The sequence below is a fragment of the Microcebus murinus genome, chromosome 2 (assembly GCF_040939455.1).
Source record: "Microcebus murinus isolate Inina chromosome 2, M.murinus_Inina_mat1.0, whole genome shotgun sequence".
Classification (NCBI taxonomy): domain Eukaryota; kingdom Metazoa; phylum Chordata; class Mammalia; order Primates; family Cheirogaleidae; genus Microcebus; species Microcebus murinus.
The window spans coordinates 100,444,326-100,465,357 of record NC_134105.1 but is presented as its reverse complement, the minus strand read 5'-3'; the positions used below and the strand labels follow the sequence as shown (position 1 = coordinate 100,465,357).

The 21,032-nt window shown below is 39.0% G+C and overlaps 1 protein-coding gene across 3 annotated transcripts in view; it reads left to right on the top strand.

Annotated features, from left to right (window-relative positions):
- The window catches only part of POGZ (pogo transposable element derived with ZNF domain), a 59,549-nt gene that overhangs the window by 25,627 nt on the left and 12,890 nt on the right, over positions 1-21,032 (top strand). For all 3 annotated transcript variants that reach the window (XM_012767587.3, XM_012767591.2, XM_012767590.3), the window contains 7 exons: positions 7,251-7,426; positions 8,503-8,611; positions 10,820-11,110; positions 11,192-11,410; positions 13,537-13,643; positions 14,316-14,653; positions 15,029-15,183. In XM_012767587.3, the coding sequence (XP_012623041.1) occupies positions 7,251-7,426; positions 8,503-8,611; positions 10,820-11,110; positions 11,192-11,410; positions 13,537-13,643; positions 14,316-14,653; positions 15,029-15,183 (1,395 nt within the window). The remainder of the gene's footprint in view (positions 1-7,250; positions 7,427-8,502; positions 8,612-10,819; positions 11,111-11,191; positions 11,411-13,536; positions 13,644-14,315; positions 14,654-15,028; positions 15,184-21,032) is intronic.

Sequence of the window (21,032 nt, the reverse complement as noted above, 5' to 3'; positions counted from 1 at the left end):
GGCAGGTGTTGGGGTTGGTTAAAAAAAATAATAATAATCTTTTCCTAGCCATTACATACAGGAAAGTACATTTCAGGGCACCATGATGACCAATTCTGTTATATTTCATGCAGTGTGCTGGTTAGACAGCTTAAATTTCAAACATTTATTTACTTTGAGGAGCAAGAAAATATATGAAACACAATGCTTTTAGGAAAGTGTCAGGAATAACAAAAACTTAAATAAAGTTGGAGGGCTCATAATTTATGATTTCAGACTAACTACAAAGTAATAGTAATTAAGAGTGTGGTATTTATTGGTTTACGGATAGAACAATGGAATACAATGAGAGTCCAGAAATAAACCTTCTCTTTTATAATCAGTTTGATCATCAACAAGGGTGCCAAGACAGTTTAATGGGGAAAGAATAGTTTTTATCAACAAATGATACTAGGACGGCTGGATACTTTTTCTACATGGAAAAGAATGAAGTACCACCCCTAGTTCATACTATCTATAAAAAATTAAGTAGATCAAAGACCTAAATGTAAAAGCTTAACACTATTGAATTTTTAGAAGAAAATATAAGTATAAATTTTCATGAACTTGGATTAATCAATGGTTTCTTAGATATGACACCAAAAGCATAAGCAACCACATGAAAAACAGATAAGTAGACTTTATGAAGGGCACAATAAAGAAAGTGAAAAGATAATAACCCATAGAGTGAGAAAGGTTTTATCAATTATATATCTGATAAGGGGGATGCATCTAAAATATATAAACAGGCCGGGCACGGTGGCTCACGCCTGTAATCCTAGCACTCTGGGAGGCCGAGGCAGGTGGATTGCTCTAGATCAGGAGTTCAAAAACAGCCTGAGCAAGAGCGAGACCTCGTCTCTACTATAAATGGAAAGAAATTAATTGGCCAACTAATATATATAGAAAAAAAATTAGCCAGGCATGGTGGCGCATGCCTGTAGTTCCAGCTACTCGGGAGGCTGAGGCAGCAGGATTGCTTGAGCCCAGGAGTTTGAGGCTGCTGTGAGCTAGGTTGACGCCACTTCTCTCACTCTAGCCTGGGCAACAAAGCGAGACTCTGTCTCAAAAAAATAATAATAATAAAAAAATTATATAAACAACTACTACAACCTAACAATAAAACGACAAATAATCCAGTTAAAAATGGATAAAGAGCATAGTAGACATTTCTCCAGAGAAGATACACAAATGACCAGTAAGCACATCAAAAGATGCTCAAAATCAGTAGTTATTAAGGAAATGCAAATCAAAAACACAGTGAGATACCACTTCACACCCACTAGGATGGCTGTAATAAAAAAAAGCCATCCTATTATTATGGGCAATAATTTGCATTGTCAAGAATGCAGAGAAAACTGGAATTGTCATAAACTGCTGGTGAGAATGTAAAATGGTATGGCAGTTTCTCAGAAAGTTAAACATAGAGTTACCATATGACCCAGCTGTTCTACTCCTAGCTATATACCCAAGAGAATGGAAAACATATGTTCACACAAAAGCTTGTGCACAAATGTTCATAGCAGCATTGTTTCATTATAGCTAAAAAGTAGAAACACCAGCCTGGGCAACACAGTGAGACTCCATCTGTACAAAAAATTTAAAAATTAGTTGAGTGTGGTGGTATGTGCTTATAGTCCTGATTACTCAGGATGCAGAGGCAAGAGGATAACTTGAGCCCAGGAGTTTGAGGCTGCAGTGAGCTATGATCATGGCACTGTACTTCAGCCTGGAAGACAGAGCAAGACCCTGTCACAGAAGAAAAAAAATAGAAACCACCTAAGTGCCCATCACCTGATTAATGGATAAACATAATGTGTATAGTCATACCAATGGAATATTATTTGGCCAGGAAAGGAATAAAATTCTGAAATTTGCTACAACCTTGAAAACATAATGCTAAGAGAAAGAAGCCAGACACAGAAGGTCACATCATATGATTCTGATTATATGAAATGTCTTGAATAGGTATATCTGTGGAGACAGAAATTAGATTACTAGTTGCCAGGAGCTGGGAGGAGAAAAGAATGGGGAATAACTGCTAAAGGATATGTGGTTTCTTTTGGGGGTGATGAAAATGTTCTGCAATTAAATAATGGTGATGGTTGCACAACCTTGTGAATATACTAAAAAATCACTGACTTATGTATTTTAAATGGGTGATGTGTGGATTATATCTTGATAAAGTTGGGTTTTAGAGTTTTTTTGTAATTTGTTTTTAAAGTGTCAGGAATAAAACTTTGAAACATTTTTGTTATTTTTGATCTGTAGAATCTACTACTCAGTATTTAGAAATTATTCCTGTAGTTTTAACTGATCATATGTTTGAATAGGAAATAAATGTTATAAAGTGAAAGAAACTATTGCTTAATTCTGAGCGGTGGCTGATAGGAATTTAATGTTATAAATTTCTTACTGTATAATTCTGATTTTCAATTCCTATTTAGCCCTCTTTCTCTGGGCTTTCAGGGTATATAAGTCAATGTCAAAGAATGAAAGAAAAAATTAAGATCTTCAGATTTGTAAAACAAACAATATGTTGTGAGAAAAGTTGTTGAATCTGCTTATTTTATTAGTTTACAGCTGTGGTGCCTAGTTTATTTGAGAGCAAACTTAGAGGCAGGGAATCGGTTGGATAATTCTTTAATTTTTTTTTTTTTTTATAATGCTCTCTTGCCATTTGCAGTGCTTGAAGTATAGAAGAAAGCTCATGGAATTCATTGTTGATCAGGTGGATTTTTTTGTTATTGTCGAGATGGAGTCTCACTATGTTGCCTAGGCTGGTCTCGAACTCTTGGGTTCAAGCAATCCTTCCACCTTGGCCTCCTGAGTAGCTGGGACTACAGGTGCATGCCACTGTATCTGGCAAGCTTCAGCATTCTGATTGCCTCTTTCATCCTCTGGAAATAGAACCTTGTAAGACATGTGAATTGTCAGGATTTGTTTGAGCAAAACTTTGTGACCCTGATATAAGGGAAAATATTTGTAGAAAATGCTGTTAATGTTCTTTGTAAGGGGAGAGTGTATACAGGTTTCATGAGAACCTGGCCTATCTGTAGAGACTTGCTAGTGCTGGTTGATTTTATTCACATAAATGCAAAAAAACCCTGCATCTTTCCCTTCCTGTATTTAGATGTTGAGCCAGTGGTTATCTTAAGAATTTTTAGGCTTAAGGAAAATAAGAGGTAGTTGATTTTCTTTTGTCCTGGCAGTTAAAATTATGACTAGAAAATATACATTTTTGCTTAGTCGATATTTTTAACCATAAATTCAAACAGATGGTTGGAGAACCTGTGGATTAAAAGAAACTTAGGAGTATGTCCAACAGTTGCACTTTGTAGCCCTTTTGTAACTAGATTCAAATAAACTCTTTAAAAAAAATACAGACAATTGTAAATTTGAATTCTGGCTAGGTATTTGATATTGAAGAATTATTATAAACTTTAGGAGTGATATTGGTGGTCTGATTCTTTCTCCTTTATTAAAGTCCTTATCATATGGAGGTACATACTGAAATGTTTGTTTACAGATGTTATGATCCAGAACTTGTTTCAAAATAATACGGGGGCCGGCTCAGTGGCTCACGCCTATAATCCTAGCACTCCGGGAGGCCAAGGCGAGCGGATTGCTCGAGATCAGGAGTTCAAAAACAGCCTGAGCAAGAGCGAGACCCCGTCTCTACTATAAATAGAAAGAAATTAATTGGCCAACTAATGTATATAAAAAAAATTAGCCAGGCATGGTGGCGGATGCCTGTAGTCCCAGCTACTCAGGAGGCTGAGGCAGCAGGATCGCTTGAGCCCAGGAGATTGAGGTTGCTGTGAGCAAGGCTGATGCCACTGCACTCACTTTAGCCTGGGCAACAAAGCGAGACTCTGTCTCAAAAAAAAAAAAAGGGGAGCTATTAAGTGGGTGGGAGGTATAGATGAAATAAGATTGGCCATAAATTACTGTTGAAGCTGATTGATGGGTACATTGGAGGTTCATTATAGTGTTCTGTTTTGTGTATGTTTGAATTTCTCCATAATAAAACATAAAATTTAAAAATATATATGGTCAATAAATTGCCAGTAATAGACAAAACTTGTTGGAAGTTTTTGTTTTGTTTGTCAACCTCTAATCACTCATCTGCTGGCTAAGTAACTGAGGGTCTAATCTACTGAGGAGCTTTCAATTTCTAGGAGTGTGTAGGAGAAGCCACTATTGGCCCATTAATAGCCACCTGTAATACCCATTCTGTGGTCTAGCTTTGTAGCCTAACTGCAGTGACTCCATCTGTCAAGTTTAACATGCATTTCAGAGGGACCCATTCCATTCTAGTGATTTGGGGTAGAAGGTTGAGGCAGCCTTTTGGGCCCACTGGTGGCTGGGCTGAGCCAGTGGCACCTAGTCTCTGGCTCTCTGCCTGTTCCACTGCCCACCCCACCACCATAATAGAACAGGCTATCTCCTTCACCAAAGACTTGCTGGCTGGAGGCATTGCTACCACTATCTCCAAGATGGCTGTTGGCCTCATTGAGCAGGTCAAGCTGCTGCAGCAGGTGCAACATGCCAGCAAGCAGATCATGGCCAACAAGCAGTACATAGGCATCATAGGCTGCATTGTCTACATGCCCAAGGAGCAGAGCATGCTGTCTTCCTGGAAGGGCAACCTAGCCAATGTCATCGCTACATTTCTTCTCAAGCTGTCAGCTTCACCTTCAAGGATAAGTACAAGCAGGTTTTCCTGGAGGGGAGGATGGACAAGCACACACAGTTCTGGAGGTATTTTTTGGACAACCTAGCTTCCGGAGAGGTGGCCAAGGCCATCTCATTCTGCTTCATTTACCTACTGGATTTCACCAGAAGCTGCCTGACCGTCAACATTAGGAAGTCATATATAGACTTCAAAGGCCTGGGACACTGTCTGGTGAAGATCTCTGAGTCTGACGGGATCTGGGGCCTGTATCAGTGCTTCAGCATTTCAGTGTAGGCATCATCATCTACCGGGAGGCCTACTTCCATGTGTACAGCACAGCCAAAGGCATGCTCCTTGACCCCAAGAACACCCACATCATAGTGAGCTGCATGATAGCCTAGACCAGGGGTCCTCAAACTTTTTAAACAGGGGGCCAGTTCACTGTTCCTCAGACTGTTGGAGGGCCATTGGAGAGTGCGGCACACATTCCACACATGCGCACTGTGGGCCTGGGACGAGTTGGCTGCTAAGCAGGACGGGCCGTGTGGCAAAAATATCTGGCGGGCCGGATAAATGTCCTCGGCGGGCCGCACGTGCCCCTCGGGCTGTAGTTTGAGGACACCTGGCCTAGACCATGACAGTCGTTGCTGACATGAAGCTGTACTCCCTTGACACCATGCAGCGGTGGATGATGATGCAGTCTGGGCACAAAGGAGCTGACGTTGTGTACATAGGCACCCTCGCAAATCAGAGGAAGATCTTCAAGGACAAAGAGGGCAAAGCCTTCAAGGGCATGTGGTCCAACATCCTCAGAGGCATGGGGAGGAACCTTCATACTAGCCTTGTACCACGAGCTGAAGAGAGTCATTAGTGCATCTGTCTTCCCAATGGGAGAAATGGGAACCAAGAGAATCATGTAGAATATTTAACTGTTCAGGACCATTGACCTTTAAGAAATTCCAGTCATCTGTCCTGGCCAGATCATGTCTAGAGGGAGCTGGGGAAGACTCTAGAAAAGGGGCTTGTCATGATTTCATTTGACCATTGGCAGCTGAGTCCATGTGTTGATTATTGGGGGAAGAGAAATCATAATATTGTGGGCCCACGAGAGAGGCAGTTCTGCCACTCAGACCTAGAGTCCAGATGATTATAGGAGTTGTGTTAAAGTATTTATTTAAAACAAAAAAAAATCATGTCTCCCATTTGTACTTAAGTACTAGCTCCTCTTTTGCACAGCTGAATATTGCAATTATGTTCTATGTTGGGCATCCTGCTGCAAAACAAAACAGGACACTGAGAACAAAAAAAGTTGAGCCAATATTTTGTTTGGATCTAGCTTAGGTATATTAGCTCTCTGAAATTTTCTGTCTGGTTTTGAGTATTCTTCCTAAACCAGTAAACAGTATGAATGATTTTTTTAACCAAACATAATGAAATAGAGAGGACTTTAAAAATATTTATAAAATTACTTTTCTTAAAAATGAAAAGAGCCAGGCGCGGTAGCTCACGCCTGTAATCCTAGCTCTCTGGGAGGCCAAGGCGGGCGGATTGCTTGAGGTCAGGAGTTTGAAACCAGCCTGAGCAAGAGCGAGACCCCGTCTCTACTATAAAAATAGAAAGAAATTAATTGGCCAACTAATATATATAGAAAAAATTAGCCGGGCATGGTGGCGAATGCCTGTAGTCCCAGCTACTTGGGAGGCTGAGGCAGGAGGATTGCTTGAGCCAGGAGTTTGAGGTTGCTGTGAGCTAGGCTGACGCCACGGCACTCACTCTAGCCTGTGCAACAAAGCAAGACTCTGTCTCAAAAAAAAAAATGAAAAGAATTGAAGATATTTCAGTAGTAATTGGCACAGTTTATTAATATTCGTGAATGGATCATCTTCTGAAGTCAGAATCATTTTCCCTTGGTGTGGATTAGTTTTTGACCAAGTCATCTATTTATGAACCCTGATGACATACAGAGAAAGAAAGTAGGTAGCCTGTTAGTCTCTGTGTTTCCATACCTATAAACGGCAATGATTATTTAGAGAATCTATTGCATTTCTCAGATTTGACTCACTAGGAAGAGATATCACTCTTTAGATGTATTTGCTGAATACAAATACATCTTGTATTTGTATATTCCTTTTTTAAAAAAATTAATAGAGATTAGCTAACAAATTACATTCTGACAAAATAAGTTTTATCTAGTTTAAACATGGAAAAAGACTTACATATTCTCTTGTTTCTGCTCATTTGGTGTGAGGAGATTACATGTGGCTACTTAAATCATCAGAGTCAAGGTGATGACCAACATAGAAGTCTTAATGTGTCTTTCATCCTTAGTTAAGACATATAGGTGAACTGTTAGTGAACCTCCCCTACCCACCTGTTTTTCTGTTAGTTGTGGATTTGAGTGAAGCTTAAATTTTTGATGACATTAAACCTGAGGTAAGTGGCAGTCTTAGATATTTTGATATCTGGGACACCATTTCTTAGACTATAATGTTTCTTATAAAATGTGGGTTTAACATTGTTTCTAACATTATTTTCCCTTCCTTTTATCTTTTAGCTGGCAATCCTTTGGTCCAGCAAGGTGGACAGCCGCTTATCCTGACCCAGAATCCAGCCCCAGGTCTGGGCACAATGGTTACTCAACCGGTATTGAGGCCTGTCCAGGTCATGCAGAATGCCAATCATGTGACTAGTTCCCCTGTGGCCTCACAACCGATATTTATCACTACGCAGGTGAGTAGGACTCTGAATTCTAGGATTGGGAGAGGAGAGAAAGATTATGTGACCTCTGGAGGTTCTAATTTAGTAGGGTCTTTAGCATCATTAGGAATGGTTCTAAGTCTTTCCTTTTGACCTGGCTTTCTCATTTGCTGTTTGTAATTTGATGCTGACTGTAGAAAGCCCAAAATAGTATCTTGGCTGGTTAATTTCCTCTTCATACCCCTTAGAGGTTTATTAAATGATTTGGTTAAGGTCCAGGCAGAAATTAAGAGGAAAGCTTGGATTAGGAAGCCTTAACACTCCACTTTCACAGGTACTTGCCCTTTACTTGAGCTGCTTTTCTTCATATGGGGTGACTTAGTTGACTTTAGGAGCTCTATATGTGAAATTGGTGAAGTACATGGAGACCTTTGAAAGATAAGGAAGATGACTTATTTGATATATAATATAGTAAATAGAAGTTGAAAGCCTAATTCTGAATATAGATTCTTTTTTTTTTTTTAATTTTAATTTTTATTTTAGCGTATTATGGGGGTACAAGTGGTAAGGTTACTTATATTGCCCATGCCCCCGCTTTGAATATAGATTCTAAAGGCAGATTTTATTTCTTTTTGCCTGTGGCTTCCTCAGTTACAAACTCTTCTGTGATAAATTTGCCAGAGGTTTATAGCCTTCAAAGTAGGCTTCACAAACAGTTTCTTAGGATCGTTTGTATCTTGAATCACTCCAGTGAATACCGTTAGTGTCTGTCTTTATTTTTATTTTTTTTTCCCTTCTATGCTTTTAGCAGTTTAGGGGGCCAGAGTGTAGAGGAGAATTTTTTTTTAAGTTGAGGCTCTCTTAAGTGAGGAAGTAGTTTTTCATTTTTGCTTATATGTACCAAAGCCCGTTCTCTGGTTTTGATATTTTGGCACTCAAAAGTTTGCTAAAATTTCCTAAATTTTCCCATCTCAGTCATTTAAAAGCTCTAACTCTAAAGAGGGAATCATTAAATAAGAGTATGGAAATTTTTTGGATGTAAATCATACTTAATCTCTGCTAATGTTAGTTGGTCTCCATGTTAAAGATTATTTTGCCTTTTAACTCAGGGATTTCCTGTAAGGAATGTCCGGCCTGTACAAAATGCAATGAATCAAGTTGGGATTGTGCTGAACGTACAGCAAGGCCAAACGGTTAGACCAATTACATTAGTTCCAGGTAAGGAAAAATGTCCATTTGGAATAAACTGGCATCCAGAAGATTTGTTTTTATTGCTTCAAAACACTCTAGGTCACTTAAAAAGTGTACTTAAAGAAAATTTTAAAATATAAGATCTTAGCTTGGCGTGGTAGCTCATGCCTGTAATCCTAGCACTCTGGGAGGCCTAGGCGGGCGGATCTTTTGAGCTCAGGAGTTCAAGACCAGCCTAAGCAAGTGTGAGACCCCGTCTCTATTAAAAAAGTAGAAAGAAATTAGCTGGACAACTAAATACACACACACACACACACACACGTATAAATAAAAATTAGCCAGGCATGGTGGCACATGCCTGTAGTTCCAGCTACTCGGGAGGCTGAGGCAGGAGAATCACTTGAGCCCAGGAGTTTGAGATTGTTGTAGCTAGGCTGACACCATGGCACTCTAGCCTGGGCAACAGAGTGAGTCTCTGTCTCAAAATAAAATAAGATAAAATCTTAATGACTTATGCCCGATTTTTAGTAAACTGTTTCTAATCTTTGGCCAGGGTGGTAGTTTTATTTATTTTTGTGTTTAGCTTTTCATCAGCCTTCGTGAGATAGTGAAATAAGGTTTATAGTCATTTTTCTGTAACTGGTATTTTAGTCAGCTATTAAATTTATTATCCTGAAGGAATGTTATTAATGCAAACTTCTAAATTCCATGCTCCTTATATATATCTCACTTCCATGATAGGATTGTAAACTTTATTTTGCTATAGTTTTATAGCACAGATTTTAGGTATAAATTAAACAAATTAATTTCAAAATATTAAGAAGATGCAAATGTGTTTTTTTTTTTTGAGACAGAGTCTCATTCTATTGCCTGGGCTAGAGTGCTGTGGCATCAGCCTAGCTCACAACAACCTCAAACTCCTGAGCTCAGGTGATCCTCCTGCCTGAGCCTCCTGAGTAGCTGGGATTACAGGCATGCGCCACCATGCCTGGCTAATTTTTTCTATATATTTTTAGTTGGCCAATTAATTTTTATTTTTAGTAGAGACCGGGTCTAGCTCTTGCTCAGGCTGGTTTCGAACTCCTGACCTTGAGTGATTGGCCTGTCTCAGCCTCCCAAAGTGCTAGGATTACAGGCGCGAGCCACCACGCCCGGCTGATGCAAATATTTTTGTTACATAGATAGCTTATTAATAATAATGCTATTCCACAGACTCACTCAAGTCAAAAAATAAAATATAAATTAAAAAAAGGGAAAAAGATATAATAATAATGCTTAAGTCAGAGCTATTAGTGTGCCCATCACCTGAATAGTGTTCATTGTACCTGTTAGGTAGGTTTTTACCCCTTCATTGCCCCTCCTTTTTTATTTCCAGTGACTTTTACTTCTCTTTGTGTCCATTGATTAGTTCCAAATTATTAGATGATATTTTTTTCAATATTCTGAGAGGGATAATTTTTTAAAATCTTGTAATTTTCCCTTATTTCTTCATTTAGTATATGTTAGTTGTCCCACTATGTTTCCTAGACTGATATCAAACTCCTGGCCTCAAGTGATCCTCCCTGCCTCGGCCCCTGGGCCTCCTGAGGAGCTAGGTTACAGGCATGAGCCACCATGCCCAGCTGGTTTTTGGTTATTTGTACTCAGAGCCCACAGGGGTTTTTTGGCCCCTGAGTCTGAACAACTTACCCTATCACATTCTATTATTTCTTAAATATTTCTCAGTGGAATTGTCTATAGTTGAGTCAGGAGACATTCTCCTTTGAGATATCCTAGTAGAATAGTATAATCTGTCTTCTGCTTGAATTTATATAAAAGAATGGAAAACTCCTTTAGTATTCTGAGAAAGAAGGATACCTTTTTTCAGGACCAACTCTACCACTTGGCCTGTATGCACTCATACTGCCTCCCCCTCTTTCTCTTCTGGTACCAAAGTCAAAATACTGATTATATTCTTAGACTAAAAAAGGCAGTGTAATAAGGTGTTTTGGTAAAAGTTGATGGAAATCTTCACTTAATGCTTTTGGGTTACCTAAGCTAATTTCTTTTGTCAGTTTGGATACCTAATGCTTTCTTAGACTTTAGAATCTTTACCACTCTTGGCAACCTCTGGTGATCACACATCAGTTTGGGGAAATAATGTTTTCCTATTCTAGTATTTCCAGTAAAGGCAGGGAGAATGTATCATAGGTGAGGTCATTGACTAAGATTTGGTACTTTGTCTCTCTTTTAAAGCCCCAGGTACCCAGTTTGTTAAGCCGACAGTTGGAGTCCCACAAGTATTCTCTCAGATGACCCCAGTGAGGCCAGGCTCCACAATGCCTGTGAGGCCCACCACCAACACTTTCACCACTGTCATCCCAGCCACTCTCACCATTCGAAGCACCGTCCCACAGTCCCAGTCCCAGCAGACCAAGTCCACTCCCAGCACTTCCACCACCCCCACTGCCACACAGCCGACCTCTCTGGGGCAACTAGCTGTTCAGCCTCCAGGCCAGTCAAACCAGACCACGAATCCTAAGCTAGGTAAGGTTTGGGAAGAAGAGTTGGCAGAGCTAGTCTGGGGTGGTGGGTGGAAAACAGATGATTATCACTTGGTCACCATAGCTCCCTCTTTCTCCTCTCCACCTGCAGTGAGCATTGCCAGCTTTGTCACTGTGAAGCGACCTGGTGTTACAGGTGAAAATAGCAATGAAGTGGCCAAATTGGTGAATACCCTTAACACCATCCCTTCCCTGGGCCAGAGTCCAGGGCCAGTGGTGGTATCCAACAACAGCTCTGCCCATGGCTCTCAAAGAACCAGCGGACCTGATTCTTCAATGAAAGGTATAATAACCTGAGGAGACCCTGAGCAGCCAGTCATTCAAAAACATTAATAAATAAAGTACTTGTTGAATCACAACTTTATACTCTGAAATGAGGAAATGAAGTAGAATATGGTTGCTATCTTCTGTTCTCCCAGAAACGTTAGTGAAATCAGTAGGATAGCCACTTGCGAAAAGTGTAACTGAATCAGCTGTAAGGAATTCTGCTTTGGGGATTAGTGACATGGATTGATTGATTAGAGATGGCTGGGATAATCAAAGATAACCTCGTGAGAGAGGTGGATTTCTGAACAAAGTTTTAAAGTTGGCATATGGCAGAGAGGTCTATAGGTAAAGAAGGGTGTGAGCCATGAGGGTTTTTAATGGTGTATTGCAGAGGTTGGTAAAGTTTTTTTGTAAAGGGCCCCAGTAGTAAATATTCTAGGCATTGTGTACAATTATAGTCTCTGTTGCAGCTACTCAAGTGTGCCATTGTGGTGTGAAAGCAGCCAAAGATAATACATAAACGAATGAGCATGGCTGTGTTCCACTAAAATAATTTATGGACTCTGAAATTTGAATTTTGTATAATTTTTATGTGTAGAAAATTTAATTCTTTTGTTTCAACCATTTAAAGACATAAATCTTTTAACAAATGGTATTGGGAAAACTGCATATCCACATCAAAAAAAATGAAGTTGGACCCTTTATACCAAATACAAAAATTAACTCAAAATTAATCAAAGACCTAAACATAGGAACTAAAACCATGAAACTCTTAAAAGAAAACATAGGGAGAAAGCTTCATGGTTTGGATTTGACAGTGATTTCGGTTTCTTGGATATGATACCAAAAGCACAGACAAGAAAAGAAAAAAATAGGAAAATTGAATTATATCAAAATTTAAAACTTTTGTGCAATAAAGGACACTATCGACACAATGAAAAGGCATCCCACAGAATGGGAGAACATATTTGCAAAGAATATATCTGATAAGGGGTAATAGTCAGAATAGTAAATAACTCCTACAACTCAACAACCAAAAAACCCAAGCAACTAAATTAAAAATGGGCAAAGGACTTGACATTTTTCCACAGAAAATTATTATATGGCTGGTAAGCTCATGAGAAGATGCTCAGCATCCCTAATTAATCGTTAGGGAAATAGAAATCAGAACCACAGTAAGATACCTTCTCACACCCGTTATGGTTACTATTAAAAAAACAGAAAAAAATAAATATTGGTGAGGTTGTGGAACCTTTATGCACTGTTAGGAATATAAAATAATGCAGCCACTTTGGAAAACATTGCAGTGATTCTCAAAAAGTTAAAAAATAGAATTACTCTATGCTTCAGGAATTCCTCTTCTGGGTATATACTCAAAAGAATTGAAAGCAGGGACTAGAACAGATTTTTGTACATCCATGTTCATAGCAGCAGCATTCACAGTAGCAGAAAGGTGAAAACAGCCCAAGTGTCTGTAGACTAATGAGTGAATAAACAAAATATGGTATGCACATACAGTGGAATATTGTTCATGCTTAAAAAGGAAGGAAATTTTGACACATGCTACAATATGGTTGAACCTTGAAGACACTGTGTTAAGTGAAATAAGCTAGTCACAAAAGGACAAATAATGTGTGATTCCACTAATGTGAGGTACCTAGAGTAGTCAAATTCATAGAGACAGAAAGTATAATGGTGGTTGCCAGAGCCTGGGGGGAGAAATGGAGAGTTGGTTTTTAATGGGTATAGAGTTTCAGTTCTGCAAGATGAAGAGTTCTGGAGATTGCTTGCACAAAATTATGAATGTACTTAACAATACTGAAGTGTAAAAATGGTTAAGATGATAAATATTGTTATGCATATTTTACCACGAATTTTTTAAGTCTTGTAAAAATTATTCTTAGCTTATGGGCCAAATAGAAACTGGCAGCTGGACTGGATTTGGTCTGCCAGCTATAGTTTGTTGACCCTTGGCCTAGAATTATAAAAACAGTAAAAGGAGTGTGCCTCAAACATAGTGATCACTCATGCTTGCTTACTTTGATATCTCTCTCTGGGAATATTTGACCTTATCGTAAAAGGTTAGTAATTTTTTTCCAGTATCATTGTATTAATCTTATAAGTTGTTCTTGCTTCTTCCAGTGACCTCTTCCATCCCAGTGTTTGACCTCCAGGATGGTGGACGGAAAATATGTCCACGATGTAATGCTCAATTTCGTGTTACTGAAGCTCTGAGAGGTCACATGTGTGTAAGTGATATCACCTCTGATAGCAATCCAGCTTAAGTAGCTACTGTGTATACCTCCATTAATAATTGGAAGCCTGCGAAACGGGGCTCTAAAATGACTTGGAAGCTTTTTAAAGGGTTGCTTTCTCTCTTCGTCTGTTTTAGAAGAGCTGTGTACTTGGGAATTTGATAGGATACATTTAAAGACCCTCAAATAGAACATACATGACCTTACTTCCTTAGTATGATAGATTTTGAAACCACACAGGAGGATACGTTTGTAGATAATAAGAACTCAAATCACATTGGTCTCAGTTCATTTTCTGTTAATGATGTTTTGGATGAATCAGGAGGTATCATCTTGTCCCATTTGTTAGCCTTTTCATTTTTTGGTGTTAGCCCAGATGCAAAGGTTGGAACTTCTTTTTGCCAGGGGGAGTGCAAAGCCAAATTATACTAGTGAGTGGTTAAGGGATCTAAGATAGGCAGAAGGAAGGAAATACAAGATGTGGTTCCTGGGGTGGCATATGGCTGTGGATATATGCTAGAAAAAGCAAAACCTGGAAATGCTAGAAAACTGAAGGGTGAAAGCTAGATGAGAATACCTGAAACCAAACTTACCAAGGAATTTAGTGAAGTTAAGCATATTCTAGCCTCCAAGATAATCCGAATGATCAGATGTCTTTCTTTATAGTACTGTTGCCCAGAAATGGTTGAATACCAGAAGAAAGGAAAGTCCCTGGATTCTGAACCCAGTGTCCCTTCAGCAGCAAAGCCCGCATCCCCTGAAAAAACAATTCCTGTTGCTTCCCCACCCTCTTCTACACCTATTCCTGCTCTGTCACCACCAACCAAAGTACCAGAGCCAAATGAGAATGTGGGTGATGCTGTCCAGACCAAGCTTATTATGCTGGTAGATGACTTCTACTATGGACGGGATGGTGGCAAAGTAGCCCAGCTCACAAACTTCCCTAAGGTCGCCACATCTTTCCGATGCCCACATTGTACCAAAAGGCTAAAAAACAATATTCGGTAAGTGTTAAAGAGCTTTGAAGATTACGTTGGACAAAAGAAGACTTAAATTTTTCTACATATTTAAGTCTTTCTCTTTGGAGAATGGTCCCATTATATAGTCTTGCTGAGAGTTATCATTACATCAATAATTAGTCCTCTAGAAGGAGATAGTGTGGTAATAAAAGATAATTTGGGTAGGACAAGGGAAACCAGTGCCTCTCCTTCCACAGAACTCTCTAGTCAAGAACCATTATCTTTCTGAGCTCAGAAAAGGACTGTCCCAAACAAAGGAAATTTGAGGGTGGAGGGGAGTAGATAATGTTTATTCTGTGCTTCTACCGCTGTATTTCTCAAAGGCTACTGATTTTTTATGTTCTCTGTACTTTGCAACAGATTCATGAACCATATGAAACACCACGTAGAACTCGATCAGCAGAATGGTGAGGTGGATGGTCATACTATCTGCCAACACTGTTATCGCCAGTTTTCCACTCCCTTCCAGCTCCAGTGCCACTTGGAAAATGTTCATAGTCCCTATGAATCTACTAGTAAGTTTGGAAACTCTTAAAACTCCAGGGGAATATACCTTGCTCTTTACTCATTGAATGGTGCTGAGGGAGCCCAATGGTGCTGAGGGAGCCCATTATATTTATTTATATGTGGGTAACAGTGTAGAGGAAGTACTTTGCATACTTGTAGCCAACTCTGTACTTCACTAACCCTATTTTACTATAAAACTGACTTTTGTTCTGTTCAAGCATGGATTGAGTTTAGTTTTAGATCCTGAGTCATTAGGGGCTTTGGTTCAGGACCACTATAGAGAAACAAATGTAAAGAATTTGTTTGTTTGTTTTGAGACAGTCTTGCTCTCTTGCCCTGGGTAGAGTGCAGTGGCATCGTCATGGCTCATTGCAGCCTCAAACTTCTCAGCTCAAGCAATCCTCTGGTCTCAGCCACCTGAGTAGCTGAGACTACAGGCATGCGCCACCATGCCTGGCTAACTTTTCTATTTTTTGTATAGATGGGGTCGCTCTTCAGGCTGGTTTCGAACTCTTGGCTTCAAGCGATCCTCTCACTTTGGCACTAGGATTACAGGTGTCAGCCACTGCACCCGGCCAGATCTTTTTATAGAAGGAGTAGTCATCTATATTTGGACTTCTGTTTTAGTTAGTATACTGATAAGTTTTATGTAGGATAAAAGATAATATAATATTATAAAGTACTTTATCATTAAGACAGTGCTTTCAGTGTAACATATGGTGAGTTGGAGTGTTACCCATACTGTATATTTTACAGATGAGGGAGCACAGGGCTGAACACAAACTCATAGAAATTAATTCATTCATTTAAGAGCATACACCTCTAGTGAGGAGACATCGTGAGGATTCGAGCCCAGTCTTCAGAATATTTCTAATGTCCTTTATGGGGTTTCCAGTTTTGTTGAAAGATAAAAATATGTAAATGTAGGAAAATGGGAGAACAGGACAATATATTAGAAATATATGCATTATATCTGTGGTCCCCAACCCAGACCATGGACTGGGCTACAGAGCTCTGTCCCCCAGTCCTTGGAAAAATTGTCTTCCATGAAACTTAGGGACTGGGGGTGCCACACAGCAGGAATTGAGTGGCAGGTAAGAGGGTGAGCAAAGCGTCATCGGTATTTACAGCCCCATGGCTTGCATCACTACCTGAGCTCTGGCACCCACCCCACCCCCTATATGTGGTAAAATTGTCTTCTGTGGAACCAGTCCCTGGTGCCCAAAAAGGTTGGGGGCCACTGCAGTATATGATACCAATGGTACGTGAAATAGTTCAGAGAAGGGAAAAGATCTTTGTGGCTTTCACAGAAGGTAATGCTTAAACTTTTAGGGTCTTCAAATAAAAGAAAGATATAGATGGATAGAAATTAGTAAGAAATACTTTTAGGTGATTAGAAACAGCATGATCAAAAGCATAAAGACAAATTTGCATATTATCTGGATGCATTTGCTACAAATGAAAATCCTTGGCTAAAGATGAATTAAACAGTAAAGACCTGTTGTATCATTTAACTGGGAGATCTAGAAGTGGAAGCAGGCTTTAAGCTAGACCTTAACAATTCTCTTGTCTCTGGCTCATAGCAGGTGGCTGCATTAGTCATAGGCACTATGTCCAGACACAAAATTCTCTAGACAAAGAAGAGACCATACTTTCCCTTTTGTTTCTTTCCTGAATCTATTATTAGTGAGAATTGCTTTCCCTTTATATCTCCTTGGCCATAATTGGGTCATAGGCCCATTCTTAAACCAGTTACTGGCAAGGGAAATGGAATTCCCTTAAGTAGCTTAGGCTAGCACTGGTCAATAGAAATATAATGTGAGCTTCATGTGTGATTTTAATTTTTTTAGTAGTCACTTTAAATATAGTAGTACCTGCTTATCCGAGGTTTTGCTCTCCATGGTTTCAGTTATCCTTTCAGTTACTTTCTGTTAACTACAATCCCAAAACAGATAGAATACAATGCAATAAAATATTTCAAGAGAGAGAGAAACCATATTTATATAACTTTTATTACAGTATATTATAATTGCTCTATTTTATTGTTATTTTTGTTAATCTTTTATGGTACCTAATTTATATAGAGTATTATCCAAGGTTTTGGGTATCACTGGGGGCCTTGGAAGTAAAGTTTTAAGAAAAAAATTGCTAATGCATTGGCTCACACCTGTAATCCCAGCTACTTGGGAAGCTGAGGCAGGAAGATCAGTGAAAGCTAGGAGTTCAAGACTAGTCTGGGCAACATAGCAAGATCCCCACCCCTTAAAAAAAGGTTTTTTTAAACCAAGCAAAATTAATTTTAATGGTATATTTTATTTAACTCAATATTCAACATATAATCATTTCAACAGCATTTTTTTCCTAATTCAAAAACAGATTTTTTGAAATACAAATCTTTTTTTTTTTTTTTTTTTTTTTGAGACAGAGTCTCGCTTTGTTGCCCAGGCTAGAGTGAGTGCCGTGGCGTCAGCCTAGCTCACAGCAACCTCAAACTCCTGGGCTCGAGTGATCCTTCTGCCTCAGCCTCCCGGGTAGCTGGGACTACAGGCATGCGCCACCATGCCCGGCTAATTTTTTTATATATATATCAGTTGGCCAATTAATTTCTTTCTATTTATAGTAGAGACGGGGTCTCGCTCTTGCTCAGGCTGGTTTTGAACTCCTGACCTTGAGCAATCCGCCCGCCTCGGCCTCCCAAGAGCTAGGATTACAGGCGTGAGCCACAGCGCCCGGCCCTGAAATACAAATCTTAATTAGTGGTTACCATATTTCAAGTGTTCACTAGACACATGTTGCTGATGGCTGCCGTATTGGTCAGTGGAACTTTGGACTAATCATTTGGGAGTAGAATATTTGTTGGAGTCAACCGTTGTGACACTATATAGTGCCAGGGTGGCCATCTTGGTCTAGGATAGGACCCAGATTCTTCACTGTCAGTTATGTGAAGCTAGGGGATCCACACCTTCCAGTGAAAACACCTAACTTATTTTTATGTAGAATCTGGTGGGTGAGTTTTTGTCATTCCATATATGTATGGACTCCACAAAGGGAAGATAAGTTTTTTCTTATGGAAAGAAATAGACTTTGTAAACCCTCATTGATCTTTTTCTTTTGACTTTTTACTCTATTATTCCTGACTTTTAATTTTTTTTTTTTTTTGAGACAGAGTCTTACTCTGTTACCCGGGCTAGAGTGCCCTGGCGTCAGCGTAGCTCACAGCAACCTCAAACTCCTGGGCTTAAGCAATCCTTCTGCCTCAGCCTCCCAAGTAGCTAAGACTGCAGGCATGCGCTACCATACCTGGGTAATTTTTTCTATATACTTTTAGGTGGCCAATTAATTTCTTTCTGTTTTTAGTAGAGACAGGGTCTCACTCTTGCTCAGCCTGATTTCGAACTCCTGACCTTGAGGGATCCTCCCACCTTGGCTTCCCAGAGTGTTAGGATTACAGGTGTGAGCCACCACGCCTGGCCCTTGACTTTTAATTTTTGAGTCTCTTATGACTTAAAATGTATACTGACCAAAAATCACCTTTCCAAAAAAAAATCACCTTTCCTTATATCAGTTTATATTAGTTTTATTCTTGGATTCCTTCCTAACTGCCTTTTTAACACCCATGACAGATCCTGCATAAAAGTAGCTATTTTTTATTGATGTATAATAGATGTATATAGTTTCAGGGTACCTGTGATAATTTAATACTTTCATATAATTTGTAAAAATCAAATTGGTGTACTTAGGATATCCATCACCTTAAATATTTTTGTTTTCTTTGTTTAGAAATGTTCGAATTATTCTTTTCTAGCTATTTTGAAATGTATTATAGATTACTATAAACTATAGTCACCGTACTGATCTAATACTAGGTCTTATTTCTTCTATCAAACCCTGCCTGTATTTGTACCCATCAATCAGCTTCTCTTCCTCCCCCTTCCCCCAATCCTTCCAAGCCTCTGGTAACCATAAGTCTATTCTCTATCTTCATGAGATCCAGCTTTTTAGCTCCCACATACAAGTGAGAACATGTGATATTTGTCTTTCTATGCTTGGCTTATTTCACTTAATATGTTCTCCAGTTCCATCCATTTGCCGTAAATGGAACTACAAGGATTTCCTTTTTTTTTAAATGGCTGAGTAATATTTCATTGTGCAAATATACCACATTTTCTTTTTTTCCTTTTTTTTCTTTAGAGACAGGGTCTCACTATCACCCAGTGCTACCATATCTCACTGTAATCTTGAACTCCTAGGCCCAAGCGATCCTTCTGCATTGGCCTCCCAAAGCTCTAGGATTATAAGCATGCACCACCATGCCCAGCTATACCACATTTTACTCATTCATTCTTTGATGGGCACTTAGGTCAATTCCATATTTTGGCTACTGTAAATAGTACTGCAGTAAACATGGTAGTGCAGGTGTCTTTTCAAAAAGTAGTTTATCTTTTAATGTTAATATTTTTGGACCTAGTACTTTCTTTTTAATTTGGTGGAAATTTTTTCCTTTTTATCTTCTGGAGTGTTTTTAAATTAAATTATAGACATCATGACATTTCACACCTAAGTATTTACTATGTATCTGTAAAAAAGGATTTTTTTTGTATATAGCCACATTCCTTTGTTAAGACCTAACAGTATTAATCAGAAATCCATAACTATCATCTAATACCTGGTTTGTTTTCAAATTCCTGAGTTGTCATCAGAATATCAATGGAGCATTATATTTAATGGTGATAAAAGTATAATCTTAATAGCATTGCATTTTTATTCATACTTGCTTAAGGGCAGTGCATGACTAGACACTGTGTGGTTCTAGGGTTCTTTCACAAGTTTGCTTTATACTGATTCATACTCTTTTATAAAAATCTCGTATAGAGATCTTAATCTGCTTGGTTATTAGGTTTACTGTGAATCCCTTGAAATCATATGCAAACTTTGCATATGTGAGCACTTTTCAGGGGAGGATTACATAGTTTTCATTAGTCTCACAGAGACTCAGGGCTCAAAACTGTTTAAGATTATTGGTTCTTATTCCTGTGTTCCATAGTGACTATCCTTGGCTACATTTTGTCAGATATTCTAACACTGTTCCTCCTGGCATCATTACCCCACCTCTTTAGTACTCAAAGGGAACAAATATAGGTTACTCTTTCAAATAATCTTATGTTGATGGAAAGGAGAAAATGGTGGACTGAAGAAGAGGTAAGATTGACAGAAGGGTGCTTCAGGAGGCTTAATCATGTTCAGGTGTCAGGAGGAGGAGCTTTTGGAGAAAAAGATCAAGAGAGGGAGAATTAACAGTCGATTGACAAAAGTGTTGGGACATGGAATGATGAGGTTGGATGAGCCTTAGAATGGCATAAGGGATCTATCCTTCCATAATTTGAAAAATAGGAATCTGCAGGACTAGGTCTGAATGTAAAAAGAGAAACAGGAAGCATAAGCTGTAGTAGTTCATGCCTGTTTTCTCAAAGTAGGAGACTGTGTTGGGTGTTAAGGAGGTTGCGGTTGTGGGGCGATGGTACTTGGAGGGACAGTTTTAGGATAGCCACTATGCAGAATCATTTCATTCTTCCCTCTTGAATCTTTTTCTGTTACCTCTTTCCCATATACAATTCATCTGTCAAAGGTTACTAGAGATCTCTTAAATCCCCTGATATCTATCTTGAATTCCTACTTTACTAATTTTCTTGGTATGAGATAATACGTGTAAATCTTAGCATAGTACTTGTGCTTACTGTCATTTTTATTATTGATGTTGTGTGACAGCTATGGCATTAAAGCTGAAACATAGGATGGTTGTAGGAAAAGCCTTTGAGATTGAATGAGATTGCCCAGGGAAATCATAGAATAAGAAAGA